This window comes from Manis javanica, chromosome 8, assembly GCF_040802235.1.
Source record: "Manis javanica isolate MJ-LG chromosome 8, MJ_LKY, whole genome shotgun sequence".
Taxonomy (NCBI): domain Eukaryota; kingdom Metazoa; phylum Chordata; class Mammalia; order Pholidota; family Manidae; genus Manis; species Manis javanica.
The window spans coordinates 10,502,712-10,524,818 of record NC_133163.1 but is presented as its reverse complement, the minus strand read 5'-3'; the positions used below and the strand labels follow the sequence as shown (position 1 = coordinate 10,524,818).

The window sequence follows — 22,107 nt, the reverse complement described above, 5'->3', positions numbered from 1 at the left end:
GGATGCTTATCCGGGCAAAGTCCCATGATGGTAATTCTCGAAGCCTGGGGCAGCGTGGCAGAGGGCAGAGGCTCTGCAGTTTACAGCCAGATGCACACAGTCAGGATCCAGGCTCCAGCTCCGACTATGGCCAGTCATTTCACCTCTCTGAGCCTTAGTCCTCCCATCTACAAAATGGGATGAGGACACTACGTGCCTCATGGTGCTATGGAGAAAATCCTATTGGCCAATTCTGTGTTCATGCTTAGCACAGTGTCTAACACACAGCAGGTTCTTGACAGATTATTCCAACTCAGCCCCAGAGTCTGGCTTATTGTAGGCCTTGCTGTTGTTAGAGAGGGAGGCTCACTTCCCATGGAGAAAGAAAATAAATCAAAGGCGTGCTTGTAAGAGAACAGAATATAATGCTCTTTACCCAAAAGAATGTCTGCTGGGATATCATAATGCAGGCAATATTATTTAATTTTCTCCAATAAAGTAACCAAAATTTTCACAGGCAAAGAGTGCAAAGACCTGGGTTCAAATCCCAGTTCTACTGCGAGATCTTGTTTTTTTTTTATTTGCTGTGAGACCTCGGACAAACCACTTTCCCATCCTGGGTGTTGGTTTCATCACTTGTGAAATGAGGGGGTGACCTGAATGTTGTCTGAGGTTCCTTCAGGCCCTGAAGTGTGACATAGTAGAAAGAGAAGTGGTTGGGGTGTCAGAAGGCTAAGAGTCTAGCTAGTTATACCACTAATTTGCTACGTGACTATGAATAAGTCAGTTCCCCTTTCTGGGCCTCATATTTCTTATTTGTAAAATGAGTTTGTTGGGCTAGATTAGAGATAGTAAGTACATGGCACTTTTGCCATGCCCACCCCCCAGGTGTGTGCCTGATTGCAGGCATCACTCGTGACTCTCAGCATGCTTCCTGCTGAGCTTAGGCACAGCCTCGGACTCCTAAACACAGTGCTCCAAGAAGATACTGTCACTCCAACAAAGTGTCCACAGGATAATACCTAAACTCGCTTTCCCTTACAGCTGATGTCTAAGGTCCTTCAAGCTGTGCCCCTTGGGGGCTCCATGGCCCAGGGACCCTCCGCACTCACCGTGCTTGACCAGGAACCGCAAGGCGTCCAGCTGCCCACTCTGGGCAGCCACAAACAAGGGGGTGATGCCATAAGCATTCTTGGATTCCACCTTGGCGCCTGTGCTCACGAGGATCTCCATGACCTCCAGGTCATTGCGAGAAACAGACTCATGCAGAGCTGTCCAGCCTCGGTTGCAGCGATGGTTGGTGTCTGCTTTGTACTGCACGAGAATCCGCACTGCATCCACGTTCTTGCGCTCACAGGCTGTGCCCAGGGAGAAGCAAGACGGTCAGCAAGACCTCTGGCAGGACCTGGCCAGCCAAGACTTCATTCACTTGTTTGTCCATTGACCCACTCGTTCAACGAGTGGTCTATAATAATTTCAAGTCCCTGCATTAATCCTAGGATATACAACTAAAGGTAATAGTAATAGTAATATTAGCCATAAATTTGTTGATGTGTACTGAGCACTGGCTATGTGCCAGGAACTCTGTTCCAAGCACTTTACATGATAAACTAATTTAATTCTCCCAACCACCTTTAAAGGATGTAGTGTTGTTATCTCCTTTCACAGATAAGGAAAATGAAGCACAGAGAAGTTAAGTGACTTGCCCAAGGTCACACAGATAGTAAGAGGCAGAACCGGGATTCAAAGCTGGGTACTAAGGTCCACAATCTCTGTCCCTGGAACATTCCAGAATGCCCCTAACTCATCTCCCTTTCCGATGTTACCTGCTTTGGTCCTCCACCCTGGAGGAGTGCTGTGTCATATTCCTGCTCTACACTCCTCCTCAAAGCCCACTCAGTTAAACTGGGGTGAAGTTTTTCTTCTGAGTACAGCTTGTCAAGTCTTTCTCAACCTGCTCAAACCTCCCTTTCAAGCCCGTCTTTCTCCAGACCCCCAAAGCACCCCTGGCTCTAGTCCATGGGTCTCAGCAGGGCAGTGTCCAAATTAACCACCCCTGATGCTTCTCTGAGTCAGTCGGCGGTGGTGAGGAGTAAGTGCACTGCTGGGGCAGTGTTTCCAACAGGACCCAAGCCAAAGCTCCCCCCTCTCACAGCCTTGGTTTACTCACTTGTAAAATGAGGTAAAACAGCCTTTCTGAGAGGACGCTGTGGGAGCACCGAGGGAAGGGGCCGGTGGGAGGCTCTGGCACTTGGCGCATTGGTCCACTTGGAGGACCATGCACAGGCCCAGGGCTGTGAACCGTGCAGGGCCCTGGGAGCTCTCTCTGGGACGGCCTGAGGCTCCAGATCATGATGCTGGTGCCCAGGCAAACATGGGCTCTGGGAGACACTTAGCGCCTCCAGTGTGCCGTGGGCCTGGTTACTGGCTACCTGAACCCTGCTTCCCATGGAATAGTCCAGCTGCTGGATACCAAACATGTGGGAAATTGGTGATTTCTGTGGTTTTTCAAAGTGTGAAATCCCTGTCATTTTTGCAAGACCCAAGGCTGATTGCTTAAGCAAGTAGGCATGAACTAGATGCTTTATAATGTGTTGGTTCAGAGCATGGTGCTGGCATCCAGCTCCATGAGTTTAAATCCCAGGCCTGCCCTGTGCTGTTTGTGTGATCCTGGGTACCTCATTTCTAGTCTTCGGACCTTAGGTCCTCATCTGCAAAATGGAGATAACTCAGAGGTAGTACCCACTTCCTATGTGGATGGATAGGAGGGTTAAACTAAACAACAGTGCTTGGCACATAGGGAGCCCTCAGTAAATGCCAGTTGTTAGGATTATTCAGATTTTGGCTCTGGGCATTTGCTAGGGTAGCCAGTGTCCTTGGATGGTGTATTGAATAAGCCGGGAGTTTTCAGTTTTCTTAAACATCCCAGAGGTACATGTTTTCTCTCATACCTATTTGCCTTTGCCTGTGCTGTCCCTCCTGCTTGTGCAGCTGGTAAATCCCTCCCGTTCAGGCTTCTCTCAGGCACGCCTCCTGAGGATGCCCTCCCCCACGTCAGGGCCCCTTCCCCATGCCCCCAGGTGCCCTGTGCCCAGCTCTTAGCTGACTAAGATGTCTGTGTTTGATGCCCACTGAGCTGGGAAAGCACGTGGGCATAGATGGTGTCTTCTCATCTCTGGGCCCTCAGTGCTTCTCAGCCTGCTGTGCCCATGGGAAGACCTGGGAAGTGTTGACTGAAAATGTGAACAAATGAATGATTCAATTATGTGAGTCATGCATTTGACTGATGCTGTCCCCTCAAAGTAGACCCTTTGTGGGGGAGATGGTGTGATTTTCACTCTAGGAGCAATGCTCTCGATTGCCCAGCTAGCCTTCTGGACCCTTGCTCAGGGAGGCTTACCCCAGGGTGCTCACCTTTGTAGAGTGGTGTCTCTCGGGACTTGTTGGAGATGTCAGGCTCGGCTCCAGCCTGGAGCAGGGACTGGAGGCAGTCTAGGTGTCCCCTGCATGTTGCCAGGTAAAGGGCTGTTTCCTCCTGCAGGGTGCGCTGGTCTATGGCTGCTGGGTATGCTGGGAAGGACAGGTGGGGAAATTCATGGAGGAAGATACCTGCCTTCCTCCAGCACAGAAGTGGTCCTGATTTCCTCCCAGTTCCAAGGACAGACATGTGTGGCGTCCACCTAAATTTGCCATCCGGACTGCCTTCATCCTCTTGGCCCTGGACTCAGTTGCTTTCACAGGGCTATTCCAGCTTCCTGGTCATATTAACCCAGCTCAGATACCACCTCCTCTGGGAAGCCTTCCTTGGTTTAGGCCCCTCCTTCTCTGAATGACCCTGTCCTCCCTTACATTTCCACCAGCCACTGCTGGAAGCTCGGCCTCATGCAGCTGTTTCTGCCCTGGAGTGTGGTGGGCTGTCTGGGGGCCGTGTTGCTTGAGGGCGAGGAATTCTGGTATGCAGATGCTACCCATCTACATCTGGCTCGGGAGAAGCTGAGGCTCAGAGAGGAGGCATGCTTTGCCCAGGTTCCCACAGCTGTGGGGGATGGCCTTGGCAGGACATAGGCACAGCTGCAGTATTTTCTACACCAAATCAGCCCTTGGAACATACTGGAACAAGATGGCAGTTGCTCTTCCAAAAGTCAGCCTTCCTCCATTCCTTTTCTAGGAATTAGGCTCTCCTGTCCTGGGAGGCCTGGACAGGTGGCAGCGGGGGAGCTGGGCATGGTGAGGTGGGTGGCGCGTGGCTTTAGCTCTGCAATGGGGCGATAGCCTTGTCTTGCCCCCGCAGCAAGGGCAGAGAGCACAGAGCTCCAGGAGGAAGGATCCCTTGCCCCTGAGTGCCATCCCGTCCCTGGCTGCACGGAGCCCGCCTCACCTCGCTGCAGGGCCTTCAGACAGCTCAGCTGGCCGTAGTAGGCCGCCTCATGCAGTGGGAGCCAGCCTTCCTTGTTGGGCTCCGCGAGGTTCTTCCCTGCCTTGATCATGGCATTCAAGGCCTCGTCATCGCCTTCCTTGATGGCCTTCACCACGGGGTCCACGGGCCTGCGGAAGCAGGGAGCAGGTCACTCCTCAGCACGGAGGCAGGGCTGAGGCAGGGCCAGGCAGCCTCCCTCCCAGAGGAAAAGCAGGGCCTGCTGGTGCCGGGAGCGGTGCCGGCCGTGGGATCACCTAGTCCTGCCTGTCACCTGCTGGTCTGGGACAGGTGCTCCGCCCCCTCAGCCAGTGTCCTCCTCCACAAGGAGAATGATCTTTCTTAAGCCACGTGGGTGTGGGGGCTCTGGGACCGCTGCCACCACCCAGCCCTGACCTTGACCTCTCCAGCTCCCCTCACAGCTCCCCCGGCCCCACCCACCTCAGCCTGCCTGCCCAGCTCAGCATCCCCCTGCCTCCGGGGATAAGCCCTCATAGAACCACTGGCCTTTGCTTGTCTTTGAATGATTATTTGACTCCTGTCTTCCCCAGTGGACTGTGAGCTCCAGGAAAACAGGCCAGTGTCTTTTCTTTCCTTTCCCCTCATAATCTGATTCCCAGGGCCCTGCTCAGTGGCTGGTCCACAACAGGTGCTCAACAAATATTTGCTGCATGAAAGAAAGAGAGCAAAAGAGAGAGAAAGACAGAAAGAGAGAAAGGAGGGAGGGAAGGAAGGAAGGAAGGATGGAAGGAAGGGAGGGAGGGAGGGAGGGAGAATTCAGAACCTAAAAATCCTAACAGTTATTTCACACCTTCATCCCTTCTATTTCCAAATAGACAGCTTTTTGCCTATTACAGTTTTGCTTGTTTCTTTGGCTGCTGTCTTTATATCTTGCCCCAAACATTCTTTACCACAGCCTCCTTTGAGCGTGTGGAGCACACATGGCTGTAAAGACAGACTGGGGGCTCTGGGTCAAGTCTTGCCAGTGGTCAATCCTCCTGTGAGCTTCCCTGGACCTGGAGCATTTCCAAGTCCTTATAGCCAAGCTGGGTACCACGTAGGCAAACTACTAGAAACTGGGTGAAACATGGAAAGCTCATTCATTTCCACAGATGGAAACAAAGGGTCCCTTTTACACAGAGCTCCTAGGTGGCTGACAGGCAACTAGGGACCCTTCTGTCCCTGCAGCTTTCAGTGGCTCTGCTTAATGTTACACCAAGACCGTTTGTACCTAGAGGGTTCAGGCACACGGTGCCTGCCTGCGAAGGGATGGATAATAACCCCATGGGAATCTGAACAAGAATGAAGTGCCTTCCCTGAGTACCGGCTCTGGGCACCTCCACCTGCAGGGCCGTTTGCACTTGGAGCAGCTCTGCGAGGAAGGCACAGCCGCCTCAGAGGGGAATTCTACAGTGAGCGCCTCTCGGGGGTCTTCCTGACTCCCCTCCTTGCTCCTGACCCTTATCTTCACTCCCAGAACTTTCAGCTGCTGAAAGTCTTAAATACTTGATGGATTAATACATTTGAAGGCTGCACAATTTAAAACTTCCCAATGTTGAAAAGATTTCAGGACTGATATGAATGATAACATCTTCACTTGGTCCACTAAAGTCAATTTGCTGGTTCGCTCATTCATTCATTCACTCAGTCATTCATTTGATGAGCTCCCTTCCCCCCATCAGTGAGGACAACTGCTGTGATTCTCAGACCCATTCCTGGGAAACATTCTGCACAAACAGTCCCGTTTCCCAGGTGGGGAGGGTGAGACTGGAGGCGCGCTTGTCCTCAGCACCCTACATGTCAGGGGCCAGGATAAGCCCTGTGGGTCTGCAGGGCCAGCCCCTCTACCTCACAACTGCTTCCTCCAGCATGAGTGGCACTTCCTCCTGACTCTCAGCCTCTCTGGTTATTAATAGCCTCAGAGCACAGATGCTGGTTAAGTTACAGACCCAGCACCCACAGTGGGTAACTGACAAGACACACTCTGGAGTCTCCATCAACTCTTTCACTGCTGCTTCCGTACATTCCTCCTACAAGTGGCCAGAGCAGCCCCTGCTGGCATCAGGGACAGCCCCAGTGGGGTACGTATCCTGTCTCCCCTGGAAGGTGGCTTGTGGCACCCCTGCTGGAGTGGAAGGGAGGAGGCTGGCTGCTCTTGTGGCCCTTGGGGTGTGTGCAGTGTCGTGAGAACACTCCCAGGCCCTGCTGCCCAGCTTGGGTCTCGTCCGGCTGTGGTGCCGGGACCCTGGGGCTCTCAGGAGCATGCTGACAGCTCCTCTGTGAGCTCAGCCAAGTCCCTGCCCCAAGGGTGGGGAGGCTGCTAGGGTAGTCAGGCCATCAGAGACAAAGGAGCTCCACGGGACCCAGGAGGCCTCTGTGCTCTCCAGCCTTCTCTCAGAGAAAAGAGGCTCCGAGAGGGACCGTGGCTCTCCAGCAAGTGGCAACAGTGCCGAGACTAGAACATGGGTGTCCCTTTTCCAGATTCTAAAATCCTACCCGCAGCACCAAGGAAGTGGGGGTTGGCTGGGTTTGAAAAGAGCTGGAAAGGAGAAACAAAACATTGGTCAGGTGCCTCCTCCCCTCTCTGCAGCAAAACCGAGCAGGGAAATAGGGGTTCCAGCGATGTTTTTGCTTTTAGCTGTTTCGGTCTGGATAGGGGGGAGCAGAGAGGGCACAGCACAGAGCAATTTTCCCAGCACGCACCTAGCCCAGCACCATGGTGCCAGGCAAACAGAGCCCCTCCCACGGCTCGGATTAGTTCTGGATTTTAGCCCCTGGCATTTAGCAAAAAAGGCAACAAAGCAAAACAAAACCTGTGTGTGTGGACATTGTGGATGTGCTCAGATATAGCCTCGGTGATGGCATAGGGGAAACTGAGGCAAACAGAACGTGCGGCTGACTCATCGGCTTCAGCTCTGCACCCCTCAGGTCTCGGGTTCTAGGGCCTTCTCCTGGTGGGGCTACTCAAGCACACCGGGCCCATTCTGGGGGCATGAAGGGGTTCACCACAAACACAGCCTGGCTGGCAGTTCCCTGAGGACTGGAGTCGGTGCCCACCAAGCCCAGCTCAGCAGGAGCAGCTGGGTTTCAGGGGACACGTCTGGGAGGGGTGTGCCTGGGAGGTCCCTCCTGAGGGCTCCCCCACCTGCTTCCCACCTGCTTCCCCGCGCCAACACCAGTCGGGAGAGTGAGCTTGGATGGTCTGGGGGGCCAGGCTGGGGGTCACTTACGCCGGCTGGGCCGTCTTCCTGTAGTTGTATTTCTGCATGACCTCTTGAAACGGGCCCATGGGGGCTGAGGCCGGTGAGCTCTGGGGAGGCACAGTCGACCTGGAGGGTGCAGGGCAGGAGTGAAAGAGGGAAAAGTACTCTGCATATGAGAAGCGGGTCATGGCCGGAGGCAGGAACGAGGATGGAGAGAGAGTGAGGGGGAGAGACTGACAGACAGACACAGGGCTCTGAACCAAAGCAGATGGCCGGGTCCTCTCTGTGTGCTGGACACAGCAGCTGTGTCTCTGGATTATTTTTGGCCCTTGGAGGAAGCCCTGGGAGATTTAAATGACCATATAAGACAACAATGAGGTTAACCTCACCCCCTCCCCGAGGTCCCCCTCCCCAGCCAACCACAGGGGAGGCAGATATGAGGCAAGGTGACATTCTTTGCCTTGGAGGATGTGAGACGTGGTCGGCAGCAGGTCCAGGATGAAAGGGCTGGTCAGGAGGGGTCCCGACAGGGATGAGCAAGAGAGGCATGGGGTGGGGGGACAGGGGAGCAAAGCTAGGCAGCCAAGCCAGGTCTGTGCCCCCACCCTCTCCACCGGGTCCTCATTAGAGCATCCAGTCATCCCAGGGTCAGGGACAACAGGGTAGAGGTTGCGGCAGCGCTTTGGGGCCAGGGTGTGGAGTCAGACTGACAAGCGTCCAAATCCAGCTCTGGCATGTCCTTGCTGTGTGACCCTGGCCAGGTTGAACTCCGGCCTTTAGTTTCCTGAGCAGCCCCACCTTGGAGGGCTGGTGAGGCCTGAGTGAGGGAATGGTGTAAAATGCTTAGCAGAGGGCCAGGCACAGGGGCCATGAGACCTGTGTCCACTGTGGATTTGATCATTATTCTGCGTCTCTGAGCCTCAGTTTCCCCACTTCATCGGGCTGTTGTGAGCAGGGGAGGGGTGAAAGGAGGTGTGGGGATCACTCCATGAGTTGGCTCGGTTGGGCTGCTTGACCCCAGGGCATGTGGCCCCTGTTGGCCCCACGTCAGCAGGTCAGGCACACCAGCAAGCCTAGCTGGTCTCCCGTGGCCCTCTGGGGGGTGCCCTGTGGGATGGGGAGGATGCTGCTGCTGGTGACCAGCACTCCATGGGGCCTGGAGGTGCTAGAACTGTGACCTGAGAAGGACCTGTGCTGTTCCAGGATGAGCCAGAAGCTGGAGATACTGTGGATGCCCTCAGCGAGGCCAGGGCACACTGGAAGGGGTGAGTGGGCAGAGGCAAGACAGGGATGCCAGACTCCCTCCTGGGCCGGCTCCCTCTGCCATCCTCATCACTGACATCACCTTCCACATGCCCGACTCCCTTCTGCTCACCATGACCTGCCTTCTGGGCACCCACAGACTGAGTGACCCTGGGACAAGCCCCTCGGTGTGTACACTTGTCAGCCCTCTTTCAGTAGCCCTGGAGTGGTGCCCATGTCCCTGCCTTATAGATGAGGAAACTGAGGCTCTGAGAGGTGGGCTCCTGCATGGGCCATTGCACAGCGCGGCTGGAATGAGCAGGCAGAGTCAGGCCCGTGTCTGTCTGCGGAGCTCCAGCACCCTGCTCCTCCTCCAGAGCCGGGGCCTTCTCCTGCCTCTTCCTCCTCTCCAGCTCTACGGCCTCCACCCTGACAGGCCCCGTGCCTCTGAAGGAGTCCCTGTCCCTCCTTTGTGCCTCAGTGCCCTCATTCTCAGAGTAAAGAGGTGGGACCAGACGGAAACCTGAGATTGCGGAGGCTTTGCTGAGAGCTTGCGTGGAAACTCAGTGGTATCACATAGACCTCAGTGACCACATCCTGGGAAGGGGCTGTGAGCTGCTGCTATGGCCCAGCCCGCAAAGCCACTGGTCCCTGTTGTTTTCTGCACTTGCCCTTGGCCAGGAAAAGGGAAAAGCACTGGGCAGGAGGGAAGGCACCTGGGGTCAGGCCCACTCAGCACTCCCAGCCCAGCAGCCTTGACAAAGACCTGGACTTCTCTCACCTCATGAGCCTGGGGTCCAGCCACCTTCATCACTGCTCCATGTGCCGCCTCCCGGCATTTACGGCTGAGGAATGTTTTTAGCATTCCATCAGGAGGATTTGTTCTGGGAGCCCAGAGACTGGGTGCATAAACTGGTTTTAGGGGGAGGCAGGGTGAGTGCTCGGAGCCACTGAGCTGTGAGTCTTAGCTGGACAAGAAGCCAGGCCCTAACTCCATGCTCTTTCTGATCAAGGCTCCAGGCCCCAGTTCCTCTCTGGCCCAGAGCAGGGGAATTCCCAGCAGAGAAAACCACCCCGGATGAGTCATCAGAGGTGAGGGACCTGGTCGGATGTGGGTGCAGGTCATGCCCTGGAAGAGGCCCAGGCAGGGCCCCTGGCCTTTGTGTGGGCAGGCAGGTAGGGGTGGGGGAAGTGCCACCACCACCCAGCTGCCTGCAACACTGTCCTGGCGTCTAGCGTGTCTCTGCTTCAGACATGTGTCAGGCTCCCTGGGAGTGCAGGGCAGGGCGGGGATGACAGTGCCCCCTAACTGCTCAGTCTGAGTTAAGAAAATGCCCAGGACAGCCCCAGGAAGGATGTTGATTGGGCTGGAGCAGGCATTGCAGCAGGGGAGGGGGCTAACAAGTCTGCTCCATGCCTGCCACTGTGCCAGGGCCTAGATTTGTTCTCCTGATCCTCACACTAACCCTACATCTAGCACAGCTTTCATGAGCATGGTGCCTGGCACCCAGTGAGCACTTGACAAATGTAAATGACTGAAACTAAAGAAGGAAACAAACGCCTTTGAAGGGAAATGGCCCCTGTGGTAGTCTTGGTCTAGTGTGGTTGCCTGCCAAGACCTCAGATTCCTGGAGCACCAGGCTCTTTTCTTCTTGGGTGGAAAGAGAAAGACCTTCCATAGCACAGCCACCTACACCCCCATTCCTGCGGGTCTCCGGTATCAGCCTCCCAGCCGGGAGAATTTTGTGTCTCCTTACCCACTGACCAATCCATCCTTTCTGTCTGCCAGAGAGGAATCACATGGAGAGGAAAACATGAATTCCAAGCTGCAGCAACTTCTGCCTTCCCATCCACAGCTGAGATCCATTGAATGCTTGCTGTGTGCCAAGCCTTGTGATAGGCACATGGCACAAAGCATCTCATTACAGCCTCTAGTCCACTTTTTAAAAGAGGCATAATTGTCTCCATTTTGCCAAGGAGGAAACCAAGCCTTTTCCAGAGAGGGCATTCGCTTCCTCTAGCCTGCTTGGTGAACTCCTATTCATCCTGCAAAGCCCACCTCCTTGATTATGTGAATTAACCCTTTCTGTGTCCCTTGGAAACTGAGGTAAGCCTCTTTGCTGCACCCTTCCTGTTGGGTCATTATGTACCTCTAGGCATTTACCCTCATTAGACTGTGAGTTTGGGGAGGACAGGACCAGACCTGATTCCTATCTGGGTGCCGGGAAGGCAGCTAACACATTGTAAGTGATAGTAAGTATGTGTAGCTTGATCTGCATTGTTTGCAGCTGTGTATAATCAGCCCAAGCAAGTTCCTGCTTCGTGTTTTCCTGCTTTGTCTTCTTAAAAATGTAACCTTAAATAAAATGCAGAAGTTTTAAAGGCAGTGAAGACCCAGCTTCCTGGACCCATTTTGGCCTGTCCTTCAGGTAACCTTGGGCTCCCTGTTTGAACCCTACTTCTCCACGAGACAGCAAGTTGGGCCTGTGTTTCAGGGAGCTCTCAGTGAGCCAAGGCTTGGCAGACACTTTCTATGTATGTGTCAGACTTTGTCCCTTCCATTGTGGTGGGAGAGAAGCAAAGTGGAAAATGGTTTTAAGAGGAAACATTGTATTTTTTCTGGGATGCTGATCTGGCTTTCATTTCTTGGATCCCAAAGACTCAGTTGACCTTTATGTTTACGGTTGCCATTTGGGTCACAAGATAATGCAATAAATTACATTCCTAGAGAACCTTATTTGTTTCAAAGTGCATTTATTTGCCTAAAAAACATTCATTAGGCATCTACAACAATCTTTGCCAGGCACTGAGGAAATAAAAGTGAGCAATATCTGTTCTCTATTCCCAGAGAGGTCACACAGCACAGTTGGAGACCCTCCCGGGAGGCCAGATAATGCCTTCCTAGGGTGACATGAAATCTCATCCATGAAACAGAGACACTCGGGGTGGGCATGTGGGATACTCATAGAGGAAGTAGGGGAAGATTGATTCAAGCTGCAGGATGTGGGGAAGATGTTGACACCTACCCGACCTTATTCCTTTTTCTTATAAACACTGCAAGGTGGGCTAGGCAAGTTTCTGTTATTGCCATTTTAGGGATAATGATGCTCAGAAAGGTTAAGTAACTTGCCTAAGGTCACACAGCCAGTAAGTGACAGAGGAAGGATTCAGACCTTCGAACCCACTTCCCTTCCTGCCCTATTCCACTGCCTCTTCATTCATTCCTTTATTCACCTGCTCATTTGCTCATAGAGGTGTTTGCCGTGGGTCAGACACTGTGAGCTGGAGGCAAGACTTCACAGCAAGGCGGGAGAGGCCCCTGCCCTGAGGAGTTTGGGTTCATGGAAGAAACAAATACAGAGGAACCGTGAGCTGCAGTCAGGGCATGAAGGATCCCCCCCGAGAGGAGTAAGAGAGCCCCCCTACTTGACCTGGAAGCAGACGGACAGGATCCGAGGAGGTGACATTTAATCTGAGACCTGAAGAAGGAGGAGGAGCTGGCCATGTGGAGCCCCTGGGGACGTGGGTGATGTTCTGTTCCTAAACCTGTTCTTGGTCTCTTCGGGTGGAAACTATGATACTTGGGAATACAAATGTACAAGGACAGTATCAGGACCCCTACTTACTCAGATGCCGTGTCTGGGTGTGTGGGCACAAGACTGTCTCTTGTCTTCAGGCACTCTAAACCTCAGGAGGTGGGAGGTGGATGTAATGAGACCCAAACTCCACATCAAGTGGAGGAGGGACAGGAAACAGAGAGAGTCTTTGCAGAATCAGCAGAGCTGGTTAAGCATCTGAACTTCTGAGCGGTATAGACTTGGTCCGTTTCCTGGCCCTGCTGTGTGCATGTGTGTAAACCAGGCACAGAAACATCCGCCTCGAGGGGCTATTGTGAAGATAAGTAAATGGCTGTGTCCTGGGCACATGGGAGGCACTCAGTGCACATTGGAGGAGGAGGAGGAGAAGGTCATTAAAAATGTTATTAAGGGATTGGCTTCCAAGCAGAACCCAAGCCCAGCCTCCTTTCAGAAACAAGGGCAGGACCCAACCTAGGAGGTCTCCAGTCATATCAAGAGAGAGAAGATGCAGGTGGAATCCCCTCCCTTCATTACTTGTACCTGGATCTTGGGTGAGGGTCACATGACCTTGGAAAAGTCATTTCACTTCCTCTATGAGGGCTTTTTTTCTCAGGAGATGGAGAAGTTCTTGTGCACTACTTCCTCATGTCTGTGCTTCGCTACCCACTAGAAGAAGGAGGAGGTCAGGGTCCCGACCCCTAGGGCTCACTCAGTTCTAATGTTTTTAAGTCTCCCCTGGACTCCCAGCTGGAGCTCCCAGGCTGGGGAGAAGGTTACAGACACCCCCAGGGGACAGGGGACAGGGGACCTCTGGCTTGTGCTGCAGGCCCACTCAGGGAGGACTCTTTTCCCTGTATCTGATCCCCTCCGAGAAAGAGGAACCTGTGGTCTGACTTAGGCCCGGGCTTCTGTTTTTCAGATTGGGTCCCACAGTGGGGCATCCTCAGGGCAGCTCAGCAACCTCGAGCCTTCATACCACTTCCAGCTGCCCAAGGAGGCTGTCTGCCTCTCCCTTTAGAAGGGGCTCCTCAGTGTCTCAGCAAAAGGGCAAAGCCACTGGTAGGTCTCGTTAGGGGGCCAGGCTGAAATGCACTGTCACCCACCTTCATCCCCATCCACTGGGGTTGGACACTGGAAAAAGTCTGCTTATTGTTACTGCTGGTTTGGACTCAGTGGCGAGCAAACCATTTTTTAAATTTACATAGTTCTTTTCTAAAGGCATTTTAAGATTCAAAGCTTGATTACTCACTAGTTCCCAGCCCATGGCTAGTCTGAATTGAGGTGTGCTGTGAGGGCAACAGGCACGCTGGATTCCTAAGACTTGGCATGAAAAGAAGGAATGTAAAAATCTCATTCATAATTTTTATATTGATGACATGTGGAAATGATATTTTAGACATGAATTACTCCCACCTGTTTTTCTTTACTTTTTACTGCAGCTATTGGGCCATTCAATATAGTACATGTGGAATTGCAGTTGTGGCTCACATCATATTTCTGCTGGTGTGACATGGTGCTGCTCTAGCGGGTCCTGTGCCTGGGATGGTGAGGTCATTCTCAGGCAGGGGGCCCAGGACAATATGACAGGGTGGCTTTGCTAGGCAGATGCCATTGCTTGTCAGACATGTTTTTCCAGGAAGATTGCATAGATAGACAGGGTTGGAAGCTCTGGCCAGACTCAGAACTTCAGCTCCACTGCATTCAAACATAAAGTCCAGAGCGAGGCCAAGTCATGGGTTTGGAACGAGGTAGTTCCAATCTCTGCAACACCATCTACTTGTGCCACCTTGTGCTCCTTACTCAGCCCTGAGCTTCAGTCCCCTCATCTGTGAAATGGGGATATAACAGAACCTCCTGGAACATCCTTAAAAGAGGCTTAAATGAGGCCAGGTGTGTAAAGCACCTACCACAGTATTTGGCACCTTCAGAGCTCAGGAAGTTTAGATAACAGATGTGAGTCATTCAGGAGTTAAAACGCATCCTAGAGACCAGGATAATTTGGTGTTGGATTAGCAGCATTTAGGATCTGCATCTTAGGGATGCCCCCGTTGGCCTCTCCTTGCTCACCTGGTCCATGGGTAGAAATGGGCAGGCTGGCGGTTTGCACGCATGGATACAGCAGCCTCAGCAGAGGTTGGGCCCCGAGTCTTGTCAGCCAGGCTCTGCTCGATGGCCATCTGGACCAGCTCTTCCTCACTCAGGCTGCTATACAGGCTGTACTCCTCGTGCCCGATGGCACACTGCCTGCCCCGAGCACTGATCTCGGTGGCCATCCTCTCCCACCTCTCCCACTGGCCTCCCGAAGAGACACTCTGTGAGGAGGAGGAAGCAGCAAGTCAGGAAACCCCGGGAGGAGCAAAACATGCTGATCACTAGTAGTTTTGCAAGATAGCTATGTTTACCCACAGGAAGGCTGTGCTTTCTGACAATCATACAATCATTTCTAGTGCATTCACTTTGACATACGATCCACCCAACCACCCATTCATTTACATGCCCACCCACCCACTCATCTATTCACCAACCTACCCACATACCTAAACATCCTTCCACCCATCCACCCACTCATTTCTTCATCCTCCCATGCATCCATTTGTCTACCCACCCATGCATTTGTCCCTCCACCCTCTTATCTGTCCATTTATCCATCCACCTAACCATCCATCCATCTAACCATCCGGAATCCTACTCACCCACTCATCTATCAAATCACCCACTCCTCCATTATCTATCCTCTTATCATTTGTCCACACATCCTTCCATTTGTCTGTCTATCCTCCCGTCCATCCAGCCATACCTCTCTCCATTCATGCATCCAACCATCTACTCACCTGCCATTATTTTTCCATTCCAGACAGCCTACCTATACATGAATGCGTGCACCATTCACTGAGTGGTTACTTATTGAGCACATACTGTGTGTCAGATACTCTTCTACGCAAGGCTGACACAATGATCCCAATAGACACAGACCTCTGCCTTCACGGAGCTTACACAATAATGCACACATTCCTTCCTCCCATTATCCAACAACGTCCTGCCCCAGCATTTCTCCATTTCGCTGCACTGTGCTAGAGATGAATCAGGCACAGACCCACTAGTTTAGAGGGTATCATCTGGTTAAAAATCAATCATCAAAATAATTTGCCATGTTAATTCCAGGAACTCTCCTCTCAAAAAAAAAAAAAAAGCCTCAAGGAGAAATAGACTTCTGTTGAATTAACTGCTTTTAGTTAATGAAGTAACATCAACTAAGCCTGATTTTCATTTGGACTGGCCGACACTCAGTGTGCCTGTAGGTTGGTGGTTCTTAGCCCTGGCTGAGCATTAGAATGACATGAGGTCTTTTTCAAAAATACCCCAAATACCAGTGCTACAGTTTGCAAGTATTTATCCCCTTTTCCCTCAGGCAGTGTCCCCCACCTTACACATTGAGATTGGGCTCAGCCGTGTGACCTGTCCTGGCCCATGAACGTTGGTGGGTGTGATGAAGTAGCTGCTGCACACGTGCTAGTGCAGTGGGGTTTGCTCTTCTGTCTTTGCCAGGAGAAAGGCCCCCCCAGGAGCCACTACTCTATAGTTGGGCCCCAGAGTGAGCCCACCTGGGGCAGCCTGAATCCATCCCACAGAGAGAAGCCCTACCCAGTAGGTTCTGCGGAGGCTGACTAGTCCAACCTGGGGTGGCCTCGACCAGCCTGTCTGCAGTCAACCTGCAGACCTAGAGCATGAGCCTAAGTCCTTATTTGGGGTGCTTTGTTATGCAGCATTCTTGTGGCTCCAGTAAACTGATACCCAAAAGGCGAGGCCAGTCACTTCAGAAAAGAAGATATCCAAATGTAAGGGTGCTTAATTTCTTAAGTAGGGAAAGTTAAAATTAAGACCCATGTGCAATACCACTGTACACATATAAGAATGACTCAAGTGAAAAAGATGGGAAATAGCAAGTGTTGGGGAGGATGTGGAGCAATTGGAATGCTCAAGGGTATTGGTAGGAGGATCAAGTGGTAACACCATTTTGGAAAACGATGGGTATTTGTTAAAGCTGAACATACACATATCATGTGACCTTAAAATTTCACTCCTATCTTTATGCCCAAGAGAATTGTGTACATGTGTTCACCAAAAGACAAGTTTAAAAATGTTCACAGCAGTGCTATTCATAATAAAACCAACTAGAGACTACTCAACATTTGAATGGATTATGACATTGTGGTATATCACATGATGGATGGGATGCACCAATGAAATAGACTGTTACTGCACAGAACAAGGTGACTCTCACAAACCGCAGTGACCAAAAGAAGTCAGATAATAAAGAATATACATAAAAGATGACTCAACTTATATATAAAGTCCAAGAACAGGCCAACTAGCTGCAGTAATAGAAGTCAGCAGAGTGGTTACCTTTGGGGGTTACTAACTGGGAGGAGACATTGAGGGAGACTTCTGGGGAACCGGTCATGCTGTATTTCTTGATCTAAGTGGTTACACGGTTGATTAGTTCTCTCTGCAAGAATCCCTGCAGCTGTGTGAGTTTGATCTGTGTGCTTCTCTGTGAGTGCATTATACTGCAGTACCACATCTGCTTAACGGTATGTCAAATCAGTGGTTCAGCAAATATTTACCTCCCTTTCAATATAAAATTGGTTGCAGAAAACAAGGGTGTTCAGATCCCACCTCAGGCCAATAAGGCAGAATCTCTAGGAGTGGGGCCCAGGTACCACACTTCTTTGAAGAGCTCCACAGGTGTCTGGGAACCACCACTTAGGAGAATGACAAGCCATAACGCACAAGTGGAAGTGGGACACTCATCAGGGGCAGAGGGCTGGGGGAAGGGGTGGGAGCTGACACGGGCTGAACCCTTGATAGATAATCTTTTGTCTAATTCCTGTAACTGCCCTATAGAACACTCGCTCTCTGAAGAACTAGCTAATGAGAGTTGTTATTATTAAATTGGGCTTTCCAAGCACAGCTTTAGGAGCCTGCCGATCTGAAGGCAGAGGGTCAGCAGCAGCAGGGCACTGGGGAGCGATGGTTCTGTGCACTGCCAGTCGGCCTGGGGTCACTGCCCTCTGCCTATTTCTCTCCACCAAGTCTGCCTGATTCAGGCCTTGACCCTCCTGCCTGGCCTCACCGTGGCCTTCCTAGTGGTCTCCCAGCCCTGATGCACCACACACTGGATCTCACCAAGTCCCTCGTCTGCCTAACAGAATAAAGCCAGTGCTGGCCATGCAGCCTTACAGCCCTTCGAAATCTAATCCTCACCCTCATTTCTTCCACCTGCTTCTTCAACATATCTGACCCTCCAGGTAAGGTGAGAACACACTTTCCCTCAACCTGCCTGTGGTTCCCATCTCAGTGCCTTTGCTTGGGCTGTGCTGGGCAAGGCTCCCTCCTTCCTACATTCTAAGAACTCCTTTTCAGTTCTCAGCACCACAGCAAGTGCCTCCTCTTCTGGGAAGCCTCTCTGGTTTCTTCTGAGAAGTGTTCAGCTGTTAACACTTCTCCCTCTGGCCTGTGGTCGGTAGTTCATATGTGCACTTGACCCTGGGCCCTCTCCCCTAGGCCAGTGCCTTATGAGAGGAGAAGGCCTGGTTAAGGTTTGGTTGAATGTCTCCACTATGGTAGGGCATGGCAGACCCTCTTGATTGCCCACCCAACAGCCATTTCCCCTGTCTTCTCTGACAGCAGAACCTGGCTTTGTTCAGGCAACAGTGTGCCCTGTCCTGTGGATGAGCATTGATTGTTCCAAGCCAACTGGGATGATCTTACTCTCTTGGCCAGCGACTAGGTTAGGGGTAGACATGCAGCCTAGTTCTGTCCAGAAAGATATAAAGGAAATTCTGCTGGGAAGGACTTCCCTTTTCCTAATAAAAGAGAGGGCCGTGAAGAAAAGTACTCCTCACCCACACCCAGCTTTGTGCTTGGGGGACTTGATGTCTGGAGCCGTGTTGTAACCATGAGGGGGCAGTGCGGACACACTGAGTTCGAGAGTGAATGATAGATCTTGCTCCTTCATTCTATTGCTGAGTTGTGAACTGTTGCTGGGTCCACCCACCATGGCCTACTTGTTAGGTAGAGACTGAAGATCCTCCTGGTTGAAGCCAGTATTGGCTGGATTTTCTGTTACATGCAGTCAAAATGATCTTAATGCATGGTTCTCAATATTCTTGAAGACATACCAAGGCTCTGGTCCACCCCGACCAATGGACTCAAAGCCTCCAGGGCGGTGGCCCAGGCAGTGCAACGTTCAAGGCTTCCCTAGCAATTCTAGTGAGCAGCCAGGGCTGAGAGCCACTGTTCTAGATCACTATGTCAGGTGGCTGCTCTGCGTTCCACACTAGGGGAGGAAAAGGGGCATCGTGGCCTCAAAATCATTCTGCGCCTGATGTTTTGGGGTATTATTTTTTTTGTATTAGCATCAGCATCAATTTGAGAATTGAGAGACTTAAGTTCATGTCCTAACTCACCATGAGTGCCTCTCTTCCTCTCTCAAACCCTTGGTTTTCCCATCTGTTAAATGGCAAGATGGCCTAGAGCCTGCCCTCTGTCTCTTCTGCCCTGGCAGGGGTACTGTGTGCCAAGTGGGTGCCAGCCCAGCTGGCCCAGGCCTGGCTTCCCACCCTCCTCCTTGCTTTCCTGTCTGAGAACTCCCTTTTCAATTCTCAGCACCATAGCAACTGCCTGCTTCCCTGTGTCTGAGGTCCCTGCCACGCTTGGGGTGAGGGCAGGGGGGAGCCCAGGTCAGCCTTCAGGGGGATGAGGAGGGGGCTCTGCCCGGTGAGAGGTGACCCCCCTCAGCTTCTCCAGGGCTGGGGTCTGGCTTTGTCCCCTGCCTGCAGGGCCCAGTGTGCATGGCATCACACTGACCAGAAGTGCTGGGGCCCAGTGCCTGGCCTGGCATCATGGCGCCCTCTTCTGGGGGCGTGTGGTCCAGGCCAGGGGACAAGGCGGGGAAACACTGGGCTGAGTCAGAGACCTGGGTTATCATCTCCATGCTGATGCTAGAGAGCTGTGTGACCTTGGCCAAATTCCTGTTTCTCTCTGGGCCTCAGATGGTTTGGGCTGGTTTGCCAACGGCTCTTCTAGTTCTAAGCTTCTACAATTTGATGAGATGTTTGGTTTACCCTCATGCTATTGAACCCCAAACTCTCTGTCCTTGGGGGTCCCTTATGGCCACCTCAATGGGTCCACCATATATAAAGAGCTCAGCATTGGTCACAGGGGAATAGGGAACCAGGTGGCAGTGGAAGTTCAGACCTGGATGTCTGAAACCCTAGATCTGGTTTCAGTTTGCAGCTTACTAGCTATGTGACCTTGGTTCAGTCGCTTCCTTTTCCCAGACTTTGTTCCTTTATCAGTAAAAATAAGAATGAGACAATCCATGTCACCATGTTATAGAAGCAATGCATGTGCTGGGACAGTGAGCAGGCAACTTGTAAGGGGTAAAGCCAGCATTTGATGGGGACCCCTACCCCTCACCTCAGGCAGCTATTGGCCCAACAGCCGGGTATGGGCTGACCAGAGGCATCAGGACAGTGTCCAGCTGCTGTGCCTACGGGGGGCCAAGGCAGCCAGGTCATAGTCACCTGGACCACCGATCTCCAGCACCCAATTCCGGATTCTCCAGGCCCTCTGCCACAGGTGAGACAGTGGCCAGTGGCTTTTCCATTTGTCAGTTATCTCACTGCATTGCCCTGACCACAGCCCTAGAGGTAACGACATTTTTCATTGAATTAGCTTATTAATTCTTCTGTACTTCTGCTCCTTCCAAAAGGACTTGGTGCCCCATGTGACTGCTCCTGTTCTACAGATGACGTAGTTAAAGTTCAGGCAGAGGAAGGGAAAGGTTTGTATAAGAACAGACAGCTGGAAATTTGGAATCCGGAGCCCAGTTTTCCTATTTCAAATCTCATGCCCCTTTTGGGAATTCCAGGAACACCAAGCCACATAACCAGCACACACGTGGGCCCTGAGCAGACAGGGGTAACTTTGTCATCCTCATCAGGTCTGGCCACCCAGCCAACATTGTGAAGTGGGCACCATATCAGGCTCTTGGCCCACCCAGAAGAAGATGCACACAGACGGGCAAGGTGGGGGATGGCCTTGGAGGGGCCTGCAGCAGGAGGCCCTCTGCCTTGGGAAGGGGGCCCCCACACCGGGCCACTCGTGCTTTTCCCATTGAGATCCTCAGTCTCTGAGGGTCTCGGGTAAGTAACCCATCTTCAGTTTCCTTGTGTGCAAATGGAGGCACTGGTGAGCACTATTATCAAGGGGTTCTGGTGGAATTTAATGGGCTCAGAGTGCCCAGGTATGGCGCTGGGCCTTAGCTCTGACGGTGAGAGTCAGTGTGTGCTTTGGGAGGTACCCCCGAACTTAGCTGGGCTGCTTTAGGAGGGAGCTCCCCATCACTGGGCCCATGCGGGGAATGCCTGCCGGAGACACCGGGGTGGCGGGGGAAATCTCTGGGGGGTGGGGGATAGCTGGGGCTGCTCAGCCTTAGCACGAGGGGACAGTTAGGAAGCAGCCTGCAGGGATGTGTGACCAGGTTCAAGTCAAGCTTTGCCAGGTACTAGGTGTGCGACTTCTTGGGGTCTCAATTTCTTCATCTACAAAACCGTCAGAATAGGAGTACCAGAGTCCCGGCAGGGGAGGGACAGGGGTCCTGGGTGGTGTCCCTGTCTGTCTGTCAGCCTCGGTTTCCCCTCATCTTCATGCTGCCCAGCTTGATTTCTGAGGCCTCTGCCTGGGGGCTGGGACATCTGCTGGGCCTGAGTCCTGGAGAGAGGCCACCAGTCCCAAGGGGCCCCTGGGAGGCTGATTAGGATCGAAAATAGGCCTTTCCCAGGAAAGCAGGAATCCAGAGGGCCTTGCCCAGACAAGCCTGAGGCCTGCAGAGGGAATGGTGCTCAAGGGCAGCCGGTCCAAGGCCAGCTTCGAAGGGGCCCTTCAGGGCCACCCCTGGGGCTTCTAGGAGCTCCTCTCTTTCCCTCTTTGCAGCACCTCAAACACTGGCTACAGGGGTGCTTCCACCTCTCCTAGGTGGCTTCTGCTAAATGGGGACTGTGCTGGGATTTCTTGAGGGAGCTCACATAGAGCCCTCGTAATGGTGCCTGCCCCACCCCTAGGCAGTGTCCCAGGTGGGGCCCCAGTATCTACACCCCTGAAAAGGCTGTAGAGGCATGGCCCTTGCAGGGTTGTGGTGGGGATGAGACAGTAGCATTTGAGAAGTGGGGCTTCTTCCCCCCAGTTCCTTCCCTTCCCCACAAATCCAGGCTTGCTGACAGCTGGCTCCCCTAGATGGCATGGAGTCTCCATGGCCATTTGGGGGAGGAGTTTCTCCCCAAATGTCTTATTGGAAAACTGGTGGTGGTGGCTGGCAGTGGGTGGGAACACATGCTGGGAGGGCAGGGAGTAAGGAGGTCTGGCAGCCATCTGCCAGCATGCCAAGCTCCCTGTCAGCCAGGGCCTTGGGTCAGGAATGTGAGCCAGAACAAGCCACTGCCCATCCTCAGGCTGTAAATGGAGCCAGTATCCCCACTCACCCACTTCCCTTCCCTGCCCTATTATCATCCTTCCAGATGCAGTTCAATCAGCTCGTCCACCAGGCAGCCTCCCTGATTGGATGACTAAGGTGTCTGTCCTGAGCTGCCTCCAAGGGCACCCCTCACCTTCCATTGTTCTAACTGCC

General features: G+C 52.6%; 1 protein-coding gene and 1 long non-coding RNA gene across 4 annotated transcripts in view; one reads left to right on the top strand and one right to left on the bottom strand.

Annotated features, from left to right (window-relative positions):
- Window positions 1–22,107, bottom strand: part of ASB2 (ankyrin repeat and SOCS box containing 2) — a 41,881-nt gene that overhangs the window by 13,493 nt on the left and 6,281 nt on the right. For all 3 annotated transcript variants that reach the window (XM_036991671.2, XM_036991666.2, XM_036991667.2), the window contains exons 2-6: window positions 14,484–14,728; window positions 7,624–7,722; window positions 4,358–4,524; window positions 3,394–3,549; window positions 1,092–1,337 (exon numbers count right to left, since the gene is read on the bottom strand). In XM_036991671.2, coding sequence (XP_036847566.1) covers window positions 1,092–1,337; window positions 3,394–3,549; window positions 4,358–4,524; window positions 7,624–7,722; window positions 14,484–14,689 — 874 coding nt within the window. In that variant the 5' untranslated portion in view covers window positions 14,690–14,728. The remainder of the gene's footprint in view (window positions 1–1,091; window positions 1,338–3,393; window positions 3,550–4,357; window positions 4,525–7,623; window positions 7,723–14,483; window positions 14,729–22,107) is intronic.
- On the top strand, window positions 6,132–11,140 carry LOC140850709 (uncharacterized). The gene is made up of 4 exons (XR_012133710.1): window positions 6,132–6,474; window positions 8,800–9,026; window positions 9,852–9,930; window positions 10,628–11,140. It is a non-coding gene; the product is annotated as an uncharacterized lncRNA (long non-coding RNA).